We start from the raw sequence: 17277 nt of genomic DNA on the forward strand, positions 1-17277 counted from the left end.
GCCTCCTCTCGTTTGTAAACTTTCTTATGTTCTTATGTTCTTACTAATGCATTGTACAGTTTTAACATTACTTCCCTTCATTTAAATTCAACACTTTTCAGGATATGGAAAACTACAAAGCGGTGTGTAATTTAATATGTTAACCCTTTGCGGTCCATTTATTAATCGCGCGTCAGGCACGCCAGGTCTAATTTATTTTCACACGCGCAGTTAATTTTATACACGCTGTTTAAAAGTATTTTTTTTCACAGTCAAACGGGTTTAAATGGCCCTGCATATCAACAAAGCACACACTAGGCATCTCCAGCCCCGCCCCAGCCTTTTGTTTGCTATAGCTTTCAGCTATGTAAGAAATAAATAATAATAATAATAATAGTCGTACATACCGATCGATCATCTCCAGATCACTCGTTTTATCACCAAACTCCTCAATAATGCGATCCAAGTCATTATTTTATTACTATAACATCTGAAAAAAGCTCTGCAAATGTCCATGATAGTCTCAGTGCGCTGACGCACTTAGCCAGCTTGTTTACTATGGACGCCCATTATCTGATACCTGATACCATGTATGACTATTCATGAAAAACGCCTTTTTTTTTTTTTTTTTTTTTTTTCCGACTTGTCTCGGCTCCTGTCGCTACCACTCGGCAATTGAATGGTTTTCTCGGCTTTTTCCGGAGAAAAAACGACTAAACACCCGTTTATTGCGTTGCTATAATGATGTCGGACCCAGTCCGACAAAGGACCTGTGAGGAATAATTGCAATGTCGGACCCAGTCTGACAATGGACCGCAAAGGGTTAAACATTATTCAGGTTGCATTCGACATTTATAAAGCACATTTTGTTCATTCTACAGTGAGGATAGCTTTGGTCATAGCTGTAGTCTATTTCTAATAGAAAGCTGAGCTTTTTAATATGTTAAGTGAAAATGTTTAAATTGCAACACAATGCAAAGAGATTCTACGTCTTAATATATTCATAGAAACAAAACCAGAGTTCTGTGTATAATGTTTCTCATCTTGTTATTGTAACTAAAACAAAATCCCTGAGTCTGGTCTGTTCTCAGCTGCGTCCCCAGTTCTGGTCACCTCGTTACAAAAAGGATATTGCTGCTCTAGAAAGAGTTCAAAGAAGTGCAACCAGAATTATCCCAGGTTTAAAAGGCATGTCGTACGCAGACAGGCTAAAATAATTGAACAAAGAAGACTACGTGGTGATCTGATTTAAACATTCAAAATCCTAAAAGGTATTGACAATGTCGACCCAGGGAACTTTTTCGACCTGAAAAAAGAAGAAACCAGGACCAGGGGTCACAAATGGAGATTAGATAAAGGGGCATTCAGAACAGAAAATAGGAGGCACTTTTTTACACAGAGAATTGTGAGGGTCTGGAACCAACTTCCCAATAATGTTGTTGAAGCCGACACCCTGGGATCCTTTAAGAAGCTGCTTAATGAGGCAACTGCATTCTGCAGATTGTTTTTATCAATTATTCACAAACTGTATAAACTATGAATGTAGTAATAATGGTAATGGTGAAGCATGTATGTTATGCATATATATTTCACAGTAAACAGCTCTACCATTGTGGAGCTGTCCTCATAATTGCATATACAGCAATCTACCCATTAAATCCCACTGCACTGAAGAAGGGCTCCAGTATACAACAAGGTTGGAGTTTCTCAGTATTTAAACACTCAGCAAAGTATACAGGCTGGCTCTCACTCATGGGGACACATTCATATGAGTGAGTGAGGAGAGAGACATGTGTATTGTTACACCATTCCATGAAATTCTTGAATCACTGCCCCAGTCAGCTCTCCACACACTAAAATAAGTAGGATGGAGAGGTGAGGGACTAGGAGGGAGAGAGGCTGGCTTCAGTGTGAATTTGCTGGTGTATATTTAGCCTTCCAAACCAACTGAAGCTCTCTCCACATTCAAAACAGTGATACGGCTTCTCTCTAGTGTGAATTCGTTGGTGTATTTTTAGATTTCCTAGCCGACTGAAGTGCTCCCCACATTCAAGACAGTGATACGGCTTCTCTCCAGTGTGAATTCGCTGGTGCCTTTTTAAACTTCCTGACTCAATGAAGCTTCTACCACATTCAGTACAGTGATACGGCTTCTCTCCAGTATGAATTCGCTGGTGTCTTTTTAGGTTTCCTGACTCAATGAAGCTCTTCCCACAATCAATACAGCGATACGGCTTCTCTCCAGTGTGAATTCGCTGATGTTTTTTTAGGTGTCTTGACTTACTAAAGACCTTCCCACATTCAGCACATTGACGTGACATCTTTGGCTGGGATATATTGTCTGTATCCTTAAACAAGTCAATAGTCTCTTTACTGTGGACTGGCTCCAGTTCAGACTCTTCTTTAATGTGGACAGGCTCCAGTTCAGTCTCTTCCTCTTTAATGTGGACAGGGTCCAGTTCAGTATTTTCCTCTTTAATGTGGACAGGCACCAGTTCAGTCTCTTCTTTAAAGTGGACAGGGTCCAGTTCAGTATTTTCCTCTTTAATGTGGACAGGCACCAGTTCAGACTCTTCTTTAATGTGGACAGGGTCCAGTTCAGGCATCTCCTGTTTAATGCAGATAGGTACCAATTCCAGAACCCCCTCCTGCTTAATATAAACAGACTCCATCTTTGTTCCAAGATAAGACTGTCCTGAAAACAGAAAATAAAATTAAGTATTATGATCTGTTCCCTATTGGTGCGTTTACACTTACAAGTCAGACCTGAACTGGCTTAAGTTTGATCAGATTCAAAGATTCTTATCATTTGAGCCCCATGTTTACACTTGAGCACAGTCCTAGGCTGGCTTTGGCCCTGTATGTGCACACATAGCCCCTGAACTGCAGTGCGTGCCAGATGACATCATATCAACCACCCCTTGTGTGAAGACATTTCCCCTCCCAAAACACAGAGGTGGAAGTGTTTAAATCAACAGCAAGCCTGTCATTTGTGTCACTTGTGTGTTTCTACTCCAAGGTGGTCATTCAGTGCCAATTAAGATTGCATTTTGTCAGCATTGAAAACATGCATATGGGACATTTAAAGAAACAGGTGTTATTGTCTACATTTACACATTAAACTCGTCTTATACGGAAATGTAAACAATAAGTCCCACTTATTTTCTTACCCATGAAAAGTAATCCATGCATACAGAGAAAGAAGTCAGGTGGCAGAGGATTCAGCTTCAGAGCCCCACAGGTGTGGAATGATCTGCCTCGATTTGGAAGGGAGGCACCATCTTTTGTTGATTTTAACCCTTCTGCTCTGGTGAGCATTCTACCTGTTTGAGGTCTGACTGACATAACGTGACTTTCGGCTTGTGTATCAGGATCATTTTACACCAAATTGTGATGGGTGCGTAATGTGAAGAAGTTCACCATCAGAGATCTGTCAACTCATCAACATCTTCTGTAAAAAATAAATAAAGTTCTCTTTTGGGTCAATAAGCATTCTTGGTTATGTAAAGCAATTTAGTCTGCTCTCTGTTAATGCTGCACTTTAAACCCATGTTATACATGGTAATCGCAAACCGAAACCTAAGATACTGAAATGCTGCACCTCATAATAAAAGGTATTTGTATTGGTCTGGGGCTTTAGTGAAATGCATTTTTTGGAGAGTCATCTGTGATGTTTATCCTATGAATATTTTGTTAATTTATTTTTGGGTTTATAAACATTTTGGATGATTTAGTAAGGTTTCCGGTAAGCTTGTACTTCTGATCGCCGAATACCCTCAGAAAAAAAACTAACTTGTCTAGCTTTCTTTTTATAACAAAACTTAACTTTGCAACCATACACAAGGTGTAACAGGGCAAGCAGCCCTGTACAGGGTTTATTATTTTTAGAACGGGGTTTCCCCCCTCCACTCCTGTGCAGATTATTGTTTTGTGTTTGTTTTATGATTTAGTTGTGTAAATATGCTGGCGAAACGCTGCAGGTTTTGTTATTGTTTTTGTATTTATTATTGTATTTATAGATGACGGCGTAGCCGTGTGGTTTTGTTAATTTTAAGATTGGTGCTCGGTCACCTGCATAAATGCCTGCAGCTCTCTACCCTTGGGGTGGGTGTATTAGGATCGAGAGTGGAGAGAGAAAACAAGCTTTAAAATATACAGGAACAGTGACAGCGACTGCCCAGCCTGACCTGTATTAGTATTTTGTGTTTGTGATTTGTTTTATTTAAAATATTTATTTTTCGCTCAGTGAGCAAGTTTCCTTTTGTTTAAACCTTTGATTTATTTTTGTATTTGAATAAACGGTGCGCCGCGTCTTTATTATTTAAAACTGCAGTACTTGCATGGTGTCAGTATTTTTCCCGTCCCTGCTTCTGTCTGACATCACCGCCCAGCCAGCCTGCCACACAAGGACTCATTTAATTAACTAAAGAAATATTATAGATGATTTAGATAAAGTGCTTTTTATTCTATTGTTCAAAATTTTTTATTGCCCAAAGAAACTCACGTTCTGGATGTGACAGAAATGGACAAGCACTGCTGGGTCACTTTACATGTTCTCAAAAGTCTGTGATCTGGCTGCTCCCCAAAATCATATTAATGAACATCTATTATTATATGAATATAATATTTTAATAGTACAAACCAAAGTTCAGCATTATAGATGTGACGGTGTCTGAACTGTAATAAAATTAATCTTGTTTAAAAATAAAACTTTAAAATGGACATTTTTTTTTTTTAATATCACGAAATACGCATACAATTATGACTACACTTGATTTAATTTGTATTACGTACACACTACATTTTGCATATGGGACACAAACAAGATAAGGTTTAAGTGAAAAGTCTGGTAATTCGGTCAGCAAGACTGACAAGATTTAATAAACGTTGTATTTAATTTTTTTCATATTAATAAATTAAGAATATAATAAATACACCTCTAATGAGGTTCTCTTAATGCTGAATGTAGATGGATCTACTGTGTAAGAATGCAGTATTCTGTGAAAGCTTTCTGAACTGCTGATAAATTACCACATGACCTGCCAGCAGTGACCGAGTGAGAGACAGAGAAACTAGAACGGAAAGGTTATTTTTTATTTATTTATTTATTTAATTTTTTTAACACTGCGGCCAATCAGATTACAAACACCCCCTTCCCTTTCGTTGTCAGTGAACATCAATGCAAACAAAAACAAAAACATGCTACAAGTAGTTAAAAACAGAGACAACACTAAATTGTTATAATAACGCGATGCAAAATGAAAAGTGAAATGCAAGTGCTTTGAATGAAGTGACTGAACTAACACAATGAGACTTCAGTTTAAAGGCACGTGTATTTGGGGGATCGCACAGTAAATCAAATAATTATATAACATTTCAAAGTAACCCTTGCATGTAGTATACATGTGCTTTCAGCACATTGCCACTAACACAGTCATTTTAATTAGTAGCACTGCACGGTGCTGGACATTTTACTAAGGAGAAGCGTTAACATGAACAGAAAAATGTAAGACATTGTAAGACAAATGTAACACTTTAACCACCATTAAAATGAGTGACACGATTGTTTGATCGGTTTATGATCTGTTTATATGTGCTATGGTGCCCTTTAGTGATTCCAATTAATATTTAGCTTGTGCATTATAAGACATGGGATTACTTTGCAATCTCATCAAGCTTACTACCAGTCACGTCCATAATAATAATCTGGGCACTTACTATTAAGAAAGGGTCAACATTTTTGTTCCAGAACATACATTTTAAAAAGTTAGCGTTGCAGAGAAAGTTTGAAAAAAAATATAATGTAGTATACAAACTTTTATACAAACATTACCAAGAAAATGTTATGGATGTGTGTGACAGAGAGCGAATGAATACAAGAGTCAAGAATCTCCCTCCCGACCTGTGAGGGCATGGTACAACAGGAACAGTGTGCCCCAAACTGGATGGTTTGACAGTTCATTCCAGGGTCAGTCGGAAGTCGGCCATCTAAAAAGGGGGCAAAGCCACAATACTAGAAGTCAGCGCCTTACTGCGGTAGGCGATGTGTCAGTCATGGATTGGAGGATACGTGATTGCACTCGCTACTGAAAGGGGCATGACTGAAGGTACATAAGGCAGAGGTTTTCAGAGCTTATGTTGTTTCAGACCGTAGCACAGCGAGTCTATCACCCAGCCTTCTTTCATTTGAAAGTTGTGGAGATAATCACGGCAACAGTTCCTACAAAGTGCAGCAGCGACGGGTTTTAATATCAAATACATTTTGTTCACAAATAAAATCCCCCCAAAAAACTAGATTTAGATACATATGCATTTTATAAATAAGGGGGGGGGGGGGGTGAGTCTTTGTTTTTAGTTTCATTTACAGGTTTTGCTGTGTGCAGAATGTAGAAAACAGACAAACGAGGGTGCAACATTTTATTAAAGAAATATTTTATGAAAAATATTAAGCAGGACAAATATCACAATTACTGTTCATAATTGCATTAACATTAATAAAGACTAGTCACTTACTAAAATGTTTCACCCTCGTTTTCTCGTTCTTTATTCTGCTTTTATTAAATGCGAAGTCAAGGACTTGGGAGGATTTAAAAGCCCATTAGTTGCTTCACAGCAACACTGTCAATTAAACTGATTTTATTACTATTATTATTGTAGTATTGTCAATACAGTATACCTTCTATTGCACAAACAAACAAATTGAAATGCATTTCAGTGATCGTAGATTAAGCACTAAGGGTGTTACTACTAGTAAAACCAGACCGTGATAAAAATAAAAGATATACTGTAATAACAATACTACGAATAATAGTAAAATCAGTTTAAATGATGGGGTTTGGCTGTCAAACAATTAAATGGGCTTTAAACCCTCCACATCCTTACTTTCTCATTTAAATGTGGAATGAAGAACGAGAATAAGCGACTATGTTAATACAAGTACAAATAGCGAAGTGTATCCATCTTAAATATATAACTTTATTGTGGTCCAAATGGCATGCCTGGGATTTGTGAAGACGGATGGAGGGCGTGGTTTAATGTGAAGTGATAAATAGGAGCGCGTGCCTCAACACAGTTGTGCGACCGAGTGAGTGACAGAGGTTGTCTCAGTGAGATCGAAAGGTAAACTGGAATTCAGCACAGAGAGATTTTATTATATTGTTTTGCTTAGATGTGGTCCTTAATGGTTTATTTATCCTGTGCTAATAAGCTGCTGAATTAGAACAGAAAGCTACTGCCTGTGTAGCACCTGCTTCATTTTACATTCAACGTTACAATATGTTATTTTAGAAAAATCATATTTTTTTAAATATTGTACTGTTTATTTGAAAGGGGGAGCAACAAAAAATGTTTGGGAACCAGCGATATCAGGGGATGTGGCCGAGCGATCTGTTCCTTTGTTATGGTTGTGAAAGACCTGTAAAGGACGGTAAAAGCCGAAAGTAACCATGAGTTTTTGTCGTGTTGTATCTGTCTGTCTATTAATTGTCACTCTTATCATTTATAGAAGACTAAATCTGGGAGCTGTCACTATTCAGCCAGCATCAACCCCGGACTGCACTACACTACTGTTTCACTGTTACTGTATAAATCACCACTTACACAAGGAGCACTCACTGTTACTGTATAAATCACCACTTACACAAGGAGCACTCACTGTTACTGTGTAAATCACCACTTATACAAGGAGCACTCACTGTTACTGTATAAATCACCACTTGCACAAGGAGCACTCACTGTTACTGTATAAATCACCACTTACACAAGGAGCACTCACTGTTACTGTATAAATCACCACTTGCACAAGGAGCATTATTATTATTATTATTATTTATTATTATTATTATTATTATTATTATTTATTTCTTAGCAGACGCCCTTATCCAGGGCGACTTACAATCGCAAGCAAAAACATTTCAAGCGTTACAATACAAGTAATACAATAAGAGCAAGAAATACAATAACTTTTGTTCAAGCAAAGTACAAGTGTGACATACCACAATTAAATAATACAGCAGATAATAGTGATAGTTACATGAGGATATGATTAAATAGTGACAGTTACATCAGGATGTGATTAAATACAAAGTACTACAGGTTAAAAACTTGGCAGATTACAGTATTCTGAAGTACAGGATTAAATGCAGTAAAATAGGGGGCTGATAAGAGCAAAATAAAGCACATTTACATGAAGGGTGATAGTGTCCCAGGATACAAACAGAGGAGTTCTACAGGTGCTCTTTGAAGAGGTGAGTCTTAAGGAGGCGCCGGAATGTGGTCAGGGACTGGGCAGTCCTGACATCTGTAGGAAGGTCATTCCACCACTGCGGAGCAAGGGTGGAGAAGGAGCGGGCTCGGGAGGCAGGGGAGCGTAGCGGAGGTAGAGCTAGTCTTCTAGTGCAGGCGGAGCGGAGAGGTCGAGTGGGGGTGTAGGGAGAGATGAGGGTCTGGAGGTAGCTGGGTGCAGTCTGGTCAAGGCATCTGTAGGCTAGTACAAGAGTCTTGAACTGGATGCGAGCGGTGATCGGGAGCCAGTGGAGCGAGCGGAGTAGTGGAGTAGCGTGGGCGAAGCGAGGCAGAGAGAACACCAGGCGGGCAGCAGAGTTCTGGATGAGCTGGAGCGGACGGGTGGCGGACGCAGGGAGGCCAGCCAGGAGGGAGTTGCAGTAGTCTAGGCGGGAGAGTACCAGGGCCTGGACCAGGAGCTGTAGCATAGTTGGTGAGGAATGGTCGGATTCTTCGGATGTTGCTTAGGAAGAATCGGCAAGTGCGTGCCAGAGTGGAGATGTGTTGGGAATAAGAGAGGCAGGGGTCCAGGGTGACTCCAAGGTTCTTAGCGGAGGAAGAGGGAGAGAGTGTGGTAGATTCCAGAGGAACAGAGATAGAGAGATCAGAGGAGGGGGAGGAGGAGGGAAAGAAAAGGAGGTCAGATTTAGAGAGGTTGAGTTTGAGGTGATGCGAGTGCATCCAGGAGGAAATAGCAAACAGACAGGTAGAGATACGGGAGGAGATGGTGGAGTCAGAGGTGGGGAAGGAGAGGAAAATCTGAGCATCATCAGCATAGAAATGGTATGAGAAACCATAGGATGCGATGAGGGGGCCCAGGGAGCGGGTGTAGAGAGAGAACAGGAGAGGACCCAAGACTGACCCTTGGGGGACTACAGTTAAGAGAGGGTGAGGTGTGGAGGTTGCTCCACGCCAGGTTACCTGGTAAGTGCGGTTGGAGAGGTAGGAGGAGAACCAGGCCAGAGCAGTGCCAGAGATCCCCAGGTCAGCAAGAGATGATAGTAGAATAGAGTGATCAACAGTGTCAAAGGCAGCAGAGAGGTCGAGGAGAATTAGGACAGAGGAGAGAGAGGCAGCTCGGGCACATTTAAGTGAGTTGGTGACAGACAGGAGGGCGGTTTCAGTGGAGTGAGCAGAGCGGAAGCCAGATTGGAGAGGGTCAAGCAGAGAGTGGTTGGACAGGAGCACTCACTGTTACTGTATAAATCACCACTTGCACAAGGAGCACTCACTGTTACTGTGTAAATCACCACTTACACAAGGAGCACTCACTGTTACTGTATAAATCACCACTTGCACAAGGAGCACTCACTGTTACTGTATAAATCACCACTTACACAAGGAGCACTGTGGCGGAGTGTCCCACCCCTATATATATATATTTATTATTATTTGTATTTTTGTTTGCGGCGCGGATAAAAACGCAACGTCTTTTGCTAGTGTGATTTGGTTTTATTTAAACACCATTATTTTGAATTACTGTAAAATATTTCCTTTATCCCCAAGAAAACATAATATTAGGAACTTCGTACTATATACCCATAGAGTCAAAATGTGATCAGTGTTCGCTCTAGGCCGCGCCATTGTGCCAATGCCCCCTGAATTAAAAAACTGTCCCGCTGAATTTCTCTTAACGCACCCGTATGTCCCCCTTCCCAGACGAGACGCAATACCAATACGCAGTAAATTAATGCATTTTGTATTAACATGACATGTCTGGCGACAGGCTAATCTTTTTTACTTGTTTGTTTACACTTGCGTTTTCATAATTAAACTCCCGTGTTTTTATTCTCCAGTCCAGTAGAATGCGCTCACACCCTCCCTGGTTACAGTCAGTTTCACAGTAAAGCCTGGATGACATCAGGCTTGTTAACAACATGGCCCGGTGCAAATATAACCTTGTATCTCTGTTACACCCGACCATTACTTCTGGAAGAATAAGTAATCAGCTTCAGAAGTGACTGTTGAAATGTAGGCTATTATATTTGTGCTTAAAAATACTGTGAAATTCATCCGCTGTAAAGTGAATGGGAGAAATTTGAACTTGTGCGTACTGCAATACAGTTTATAGACGAAGTGCAGTAGATTTGTGAAACGAAAACCGCATCGATTAAAAAAAAAAAAAAAAAAAAAAAGTAGACTACGGTAACGTTATAAAATATGTGAAATGTGTCTCTTCTATGACAAAAAATGCAAAAATAATTCAGTATGTGTTAAGCACCAACTGTCTCTTGGCCATTTCGCCAGTAGGCCTATAATGGCATGGTAAAAAAAATATATATTTTATATATCAGTGTATGTGATTTTATACAGCACTATATATAATACATCTTGCATTGAGATAACACCACTGGAATCAGAATAAAGGAAATTATGTAATACAGTTCACGTGCAGTCACGGTTTTGGTAAGTAGAATTTTCAAAACCATATCATTATGTGAAGTATTAAAATATAGCAAATCCACAAAACCAACGAAATACATATTGTATATTTGACATTTTATTTTTAGTGTTCTGTGTAACACGGGCCATCGTTTAACCTTGAAAAAAATTAAATACAGTACCTGAAGCAGATACGCATTTATCATATCAACAACACCAACGTGTGGTAAAAATAAAGCAAACATTGCTTTGAAAACTGTACAAAATATTTACTTGGGGGCTAAGAATGAAATGTAAAAAGAAATGCCATTTTTCATATGGCAATTGTCAAAATAAAGGGGCAGCTGGAAGGTAAGAATTTACCAGTAAGGACAATGGCATTTAAATACGACTACTAAACTGCATCTGTTGGTAATGTGGTTTCTTCTAATGCAGCGGTTTTTAAATTGGGGTATTTTACTTAGTATTTTATTTAGTACCACTTCCCAATCTATTGCAAACTTTTATTATGTAATCAACATTTAATCGCTAACACCAGACTCGTGTGCTGTGACAGAGCGTTCAGTGCACACATGGCTAATTTACATATTAAATATGTACATTATAAATAGACCCTGTTGTTTAAATATCATATAAACAGTTGGACGGTTACTGCAGTCTGTCTTTGGGATAAAAAAAAAAATATATATGATATATACATATACACATATGTACATATATATATATATATATATATATATATATATATATATATATATATATATATATATATATAAAAAAACTAAAAGCCTAGTCTTTAACTCATTTTATTTCCTGTGTGTGTTCATGCCTGCAAGTCGATATATATTTTTTTTCAATGACCCGATTAAAGTTTATTGTAACTTAAGTACTATTGGCTCATTTCAAATCAGAGACCGAAGTATTGCCATGCAGTCTAATTTGACAAGCCATTACGTCTTGTGTGAGAGTTTTTAGTTTTCAATCCAGTGAAGAAATATGGATTGTTGGCTCAATACTAGTACACTACTAGCAAAGGGCAATCAAGACAAAATACCATCAGAGATTAAAAATGCCAAAAATGTCTTGCGACTGAAGCTCTCTCCAATTTCCCTGCCATCATCAATGATTTGTGTGGTAACAAGCAGGGACATCCATCACACTGATACTAGGTAAGCGTTTTATTATTATTTAATTAGTATCATTACTGTACGTTTTAGTCACCAAGAATTACAAAACTGCCAAAATGTTTTCGTAATGAGATCAGCTGTAGAGATGCATGGATAGTGAACTTTTCTTTGCCGCCTTTTCTGTAATTTTATTATCAATTAAAATACATGATTGCCATTTGCTATCATGGAATAGTCCTATGTCATTTCTGAGTGACTGAGTTTAGCACAGAGGCTTCGTTGATTTTAATTAATTAGCAGTTACAATAAAATTATGTTGATGTTTCCAACAACTAGAAACCTGTTTGAGGGACTATTTTTTTTATCCAAAAGTAAATATAATATATATTTTTTTCCATTATAATACTGTAACTTTTATAATTTTATCCATCGCACACTCCAAGGCTTGTGTGTTTTGTTGTATCATGTTATTGTACAAATCTTTTTTTCTGTTTTAATTTTATTATGACTGACTATCTCAGCAGGGGTATGCGGTGGACTACTGTTTTGGAAAGGGGTACGCAGCTTAAAAAGATTGAAAACCCCTGTTCTAATGTGATCTGGTACAATGAATGTCCTCTACTCAGTGATACACCAGCATCACTGCGACACATTTATCAATATTTTCCCCAAAAGTGACAGTGAGTATTGTAGAGACACCTTGGTTGTATCTACAGCTTTACAGTTTTATTTTTTGTTTTTCAGAAACAAAAGGTCAATAAACTACTGGCATATTTAAAAACAAACAAAAATAAGAAATGCTGGTTGGTTCTGAATTATAAAACATATTGACCCCCTCAACGAAGAAAATGTCCTCCTAAAATTTAGAGTGGGGACCTGTGGCAATGTGCCCCGCCCCTGTGTGCATGTGTGTGTGTTATATGTTGTATGTTGCGTGTGGTGTATTAAATGTTGGTGTATTGTAGTTGGTACACAGGATATAAATGGGTGTGTGCAGCACAAGTATTTAAATTGTATAATTATATTTAGGCACGGGATTGCACTAATGAATTCACGTGCTGGGATTCAAGTGAATAATTAATTAGTAACTGAAACCCAGCACAACAGTATATATAGATGCACGTTTGACTCACTCAGGGTTGGGTGTTCGTGAATGGAGAACGGGTGAGAGAGGAGAAAGAAAGAAAGAAAGAAAGAAAGAAAGAAAGAAAGAAAGAAAGAAAGATCGATCGATCGTAACGTTTGTCTTTGCTTTACTCACCGTGTTTGTTTGTCTCCGTGCACCGTTTGTTAAGTGTTAGTTCGTTTTGTTTATATATTTATTTTGGCGCAAGTGCCGTGTCCTGTTTTGTGTTCTGTCTGTTTAAACCTTTTATTTCGGTTAATAAACGCTGAGTGCCACCATTGCACTCAGCATTACTCATCACCATCGTCTGTCTGTGTGTTTCTCTCTCTGGTCTGAGTTCCTCCCTGCAGCCAGCCTGTCACAGGACCACATTGACCCTCAGTCTGTAAGTCCTGGAGCAAACACTGTGTGACTCATCTACAAATGTGTGACTGAAACATTTATCTACCATTGATACCTAAAGTGTATGGAAGCTGGACTACTGAAAATTTTGCTTTTTTAACAGTAACTTTAATTGTCTGTAAAGTAAAGAAAAGGCATAATCAGAACAATAATAATACAGCCTGCATTGATATACACCCTTCAGTACAAACACAGGAAGATATGTTTGTGATAAATGCAGCTTTTTTTTTTTTTTTTCATGGCCATGGTCACTTTTTACTTATTAAAAACAAGGTTAACTGTTTAGAATGTTACCAGTATTGATTTGAGGCACCTCTGTGTGCAGAGCAATAACTTCCATAGTATTGATTTGAGGCACCTCTGTGTGCAGAGCAATAACTTGCATAGTATTGATTTGAGGCACCTCTGTGTGCAGAGCAATAACTTGCATAGTATTGATTTGAGACACCTCTGTGTGCAGAGCAATAACTTGCATAGTATTGATTTGAGGCACCTCTGTGTGCAGAGCAATAACTTGCATAGTATTGATTTGAGACACCTCTGTGTGCAGAGCAATAACTTGCATAGTATTGATTTGAGGCACCTCTGTGTGCAGAGCAATAACTTGCATAGTATTGATTTGAGACACCTCTGTGTGCAGAGCAATAACTTGCATAGTATTGATTTGAGGCACCTCTGTGTGCAGAGCAATAACTTGCATAGTATTGATTTGAGGCACCTCTGTGTGCAGAGCAATAACTTGCATAGTATTGATTTGAGGACACCTCTGTGTGCAGAGCAATAACTTGCATAGTATTGATTTGAGGACACCTCTGTGTGCAGAGCAATAACTTGCATAGTATTGATTTGAGGCACCTCTGTGTGCAGAGCAATAACTTGCTGATTTAAGAAACAGTCACAAATGAGTCATGGAAAAGAGATCTATTGAAAAAATCATTTAAAAGCAAGCAAACAGCCCTTTTTAATCTGTGACAATAACAGAGATTAATTGTACTGTAACCCGCATTCTTGTGCTAAACTCTTAGCCTTTCACATATGTTTCTTTCTGTAATATTAAGCAAAAATCGAATAACAATAAACAAGCATTGCACACAATTGCAATCCTGTCAAGTAACACATTAACTGTCCTGACACACTCAGTTACAATATGACAATATAAGCCAAGTATGAAACTGATTTAAAAGTGGAATGAATAAAGAGAGAGACACTTACTTCAGGTATTGTCAGTGGGGTGTGCAGCACGGCTCTAGTGCTCTAGTCACTCGCTCTGACCGTCTCCTCAGTGAATGTGTCCTTTCTTCTCTTCAGGTGAGAGCTGTTAGCAGCGACTCCACATCTGAAAATGTGTTACAATGTTAGTTTAGTTCAAGGAGAACAGGGATTTCTATAATTCACATATTATTAGCTTCGGTTCCCTTACGCAGATGTATACAGTACTATGAGATTACAAGAATCCAGTTTAAGTTACTGTGAAAGAAGCCGTTCAAGGGGAGGGGACAATTTCATCCCCCAGGTGACCAAGGAAGTGCAACACTATCTGAAAACAAGGCTTGTAAACTGATATTAACTTTAACCTCGTGTAGTAGCAGATATCCTGTATCAAAATATAAACATGTTTCTTTCACGCAGCAATATTAAAAACACTGTGTGATGTTCCACAGCATGAGTTTGGAATCAAGGTCTCCCTTACGATGCTGAAGTTGTCTTCTTATTCGCCAGCTTCTTCTTATAAACCCGCACATGTAACACAAACTGAATAAGAAACTGGGGTATTTTGGGATTTCAAATTGCTCTGGGACACTTATTTCAAAGTTGATTCTCACAGAGGGGGAACCCGTCTACATCTCCCATGTGTACTTATCCCGGCCCAAAACCAATTTTGATACAAAAACAGCGGGCAAACATGGCACAAGATGGCAAGTTGGCATAGGGTTTGCATCAGTATTTTAAAGTAGATATCCAGTGGAAGCCCTGAATGTGATCCATATGTATTCGTCCCTGCCTAACCATTTGTTTTCCTTTTTTTTTTATCTTGTCTGATAATCCATTTTTAGGAAATGCAACCTATTTAAGCAAACTGAGTTTAGTGCTTTTCCCATTTAAGTACACTGCTGTGCAAAAGTCTCAGACATGTTGCATGTTTCTACTCTGATGTATTATGAGCATCAACAATTTACTCAAAGCCTCCACTAGTGTTTTCTTCTTTTATAACAACCTTGACTTGCATAAAGAAGGAAAAACATTGAGTGAAACAGCTCACATCACTTGATTTTCAAGGTGTGGTATCCTCAGCATAATCAACAAGTACAGAGAAACATCATCTGTAATTGACAAAACCATAACTGGAAACCCCAAAAAGCAGTTTAACAAAGATGAGCAATACTTGAAGATAATATCCTTAAGGAATAGAAAGAAGGCAAGCGTTGAATTGACAACAGAACTGGCAGAAGGCACAGGTGTATTTGTCCATCAAATTAACAGTGTAAAACAATGGAATATTCACAGTATAAACGTTTCGGAAAGCGCTGTTACAATCATTACTTAAACAGCAGCAGTGTGGAGTAGTGGTTAGGGCTCTGGACTCTTGACCGGAGGGTCGTGGGTTAAATCCCAGGTGACACTGCCTGAGCAAGGTACTTTACCTAGATTGCTCCAGTAAAAACCCAACTGTATAAATGGGTAATTGTATGTAAAAATAATGTGAAATAATGTATAATGTGATATCTTGTAACAATTGTAAGTCGCCCTGGATAAGGGCGTCTGCTAAGAAATAATAATAATAATAATAATAATAATAATAATAATCACACTCTGCAGTCAGTGAAAGAATAGTTACTTGATACTGAAAATATATTGTATCTTGTTTTTAAAAATTCCCAATCTCTGCTCCTGAATTCCGATTCCCAGGCTCTAATCTCCACGTTGTCTCAGGAATAGAAAACCACATGCAGGAGAAAAAATAGCCAGACCGGCAAAGACAACATTTACCCACTAAATAAATGCTTTCAAAACGAGCTCAGTTTGTCAAAACTGGGCCCATGGCACGCAGACTGCAACTGGGGGATGTGAATAAAAAGAAACGCGTTGGCACAGCCACGCCGCTTCACAAATACAACCCGGCCCCTTTAAACTAATAAAATATAACAGCTTTCCACAGTTTTAAAACATATTTCACAACTCTATGAAGACTCGCTTACCTCCTCTCTACTCTCCCTCAGTGTCTGAACGGGTCTGTCTCCCACAGAACGGGGGAGGAATATACCAATCACAAAATACAAACTGTTCAGTGCGGTTTGACAATTCATCTAATATGGACCGCAAATAGAATTGTGATATCGGAGACCTTTTAATTAAAATTAAAAAATAATTTCAATAGTAAAATCGTAAACGAGATGTTTGTAGTTTTTCCAACAAATACAATTTCAATTCAGGTAAACCCCTCCGAAATGCCGGAGTTGGTATAGCCCTGTGACTGGAGGCAGCAGCGCCGATGCAGCGGGTTTTTCGCAGATATGTAATCAGTGTTTTGTACTGTTATTGTTATTTCCCGTCCCCTTCTTTGTACCGAGATGTTCAAACACTAACGGTACCCTGATATTTTTTTTAAAGTATATTAGGTTAATTGAAGTTGAGCGACGTGTAACAAACAGATCCAAAATGGCGTAGGCATGGGTGCAGTTTCATAGCTTTCTCTTCGCTAGTCTTGGAGGTTCAGTGTGTGTGAACTTGTTTTTGGTAAATACAGCACAGGGTAGCAGAAAGGTCATTCTTTACGAGTAAACTTCCAGGCAGTAACCTCTGCTATTTCTACCCCATGCTTTTATTTAGTTTGTCTTAAACTGTATTATTGTATCCTATTTTTTATACAGGACAGTATTCCTCCCTGCTGTCCAGTGGCACAGATTTAGAATCTTCCTCAGACTGCGCTGCGAACTAAACCAGGCAACAGAGCCGCCTCCACAGCAGCAGAAGAGTCAT

The 17277-nt window shown here is 38.7% G+C and overlaps 1 protein-coding gene across 2 annotated transcripts; it reads right to left on the bottom strand.

The window, feature by feature from the left end:
* Positions 1 to 578: 578 nt before the first annotated feature.
* On the bottom strand, positions 579 to 16554 carry LOC117404757 (zinc finger protein 239-like). Of its 2 annotated transcripts, XM_059014642.1 has the most exons (4): positions 16497 to 16554; positions 14512 to 14635; positions 3150 to 3430; positions 579 to 2674 (listed from the first exon to the last, which is right to left on the bottom strand). In XM_059014642.1, exons 3-4 carry the CDS (start codon positions 3322 to 3324, stop codon positions 1863 to 1865), a joined length of 987 nt encoding a protein of 328 aa, XP_058870625.1. In that variant the 5' UTR covers positions 3325 to 3430; positions 14512 to 14635; positions 16497 to 16554; the 3' UTR covers positions 579 to 1862. The 2 variants fall into 2 exon arrangements, with proteins under 2 accessions (XP_058870625.1, XP_034770797.1); XM_034914906.2 differs by lacking the exon at positions 3150 to 3430.
* Between the last annotated feature and the right edge of the window lie 723 nt (positions 16555 to 17277).

This window comes from Acipenser ruthenus, chromosome 48 (assembly GCF_902713425.1).
Source record: "Acipenser ruthenus chromosome 48, fAciRut3.2 maternal haplotype, whole genome shotgun sequence".
In the NCBI taxonomy this organism is placed as follows: domain Eukaryota; kingdom Metazoa; phylum Chordata; class Actinopteri; order Acipenseriformes; family Acipenseridae; genus Acipenser; species Acipenser ruthenus.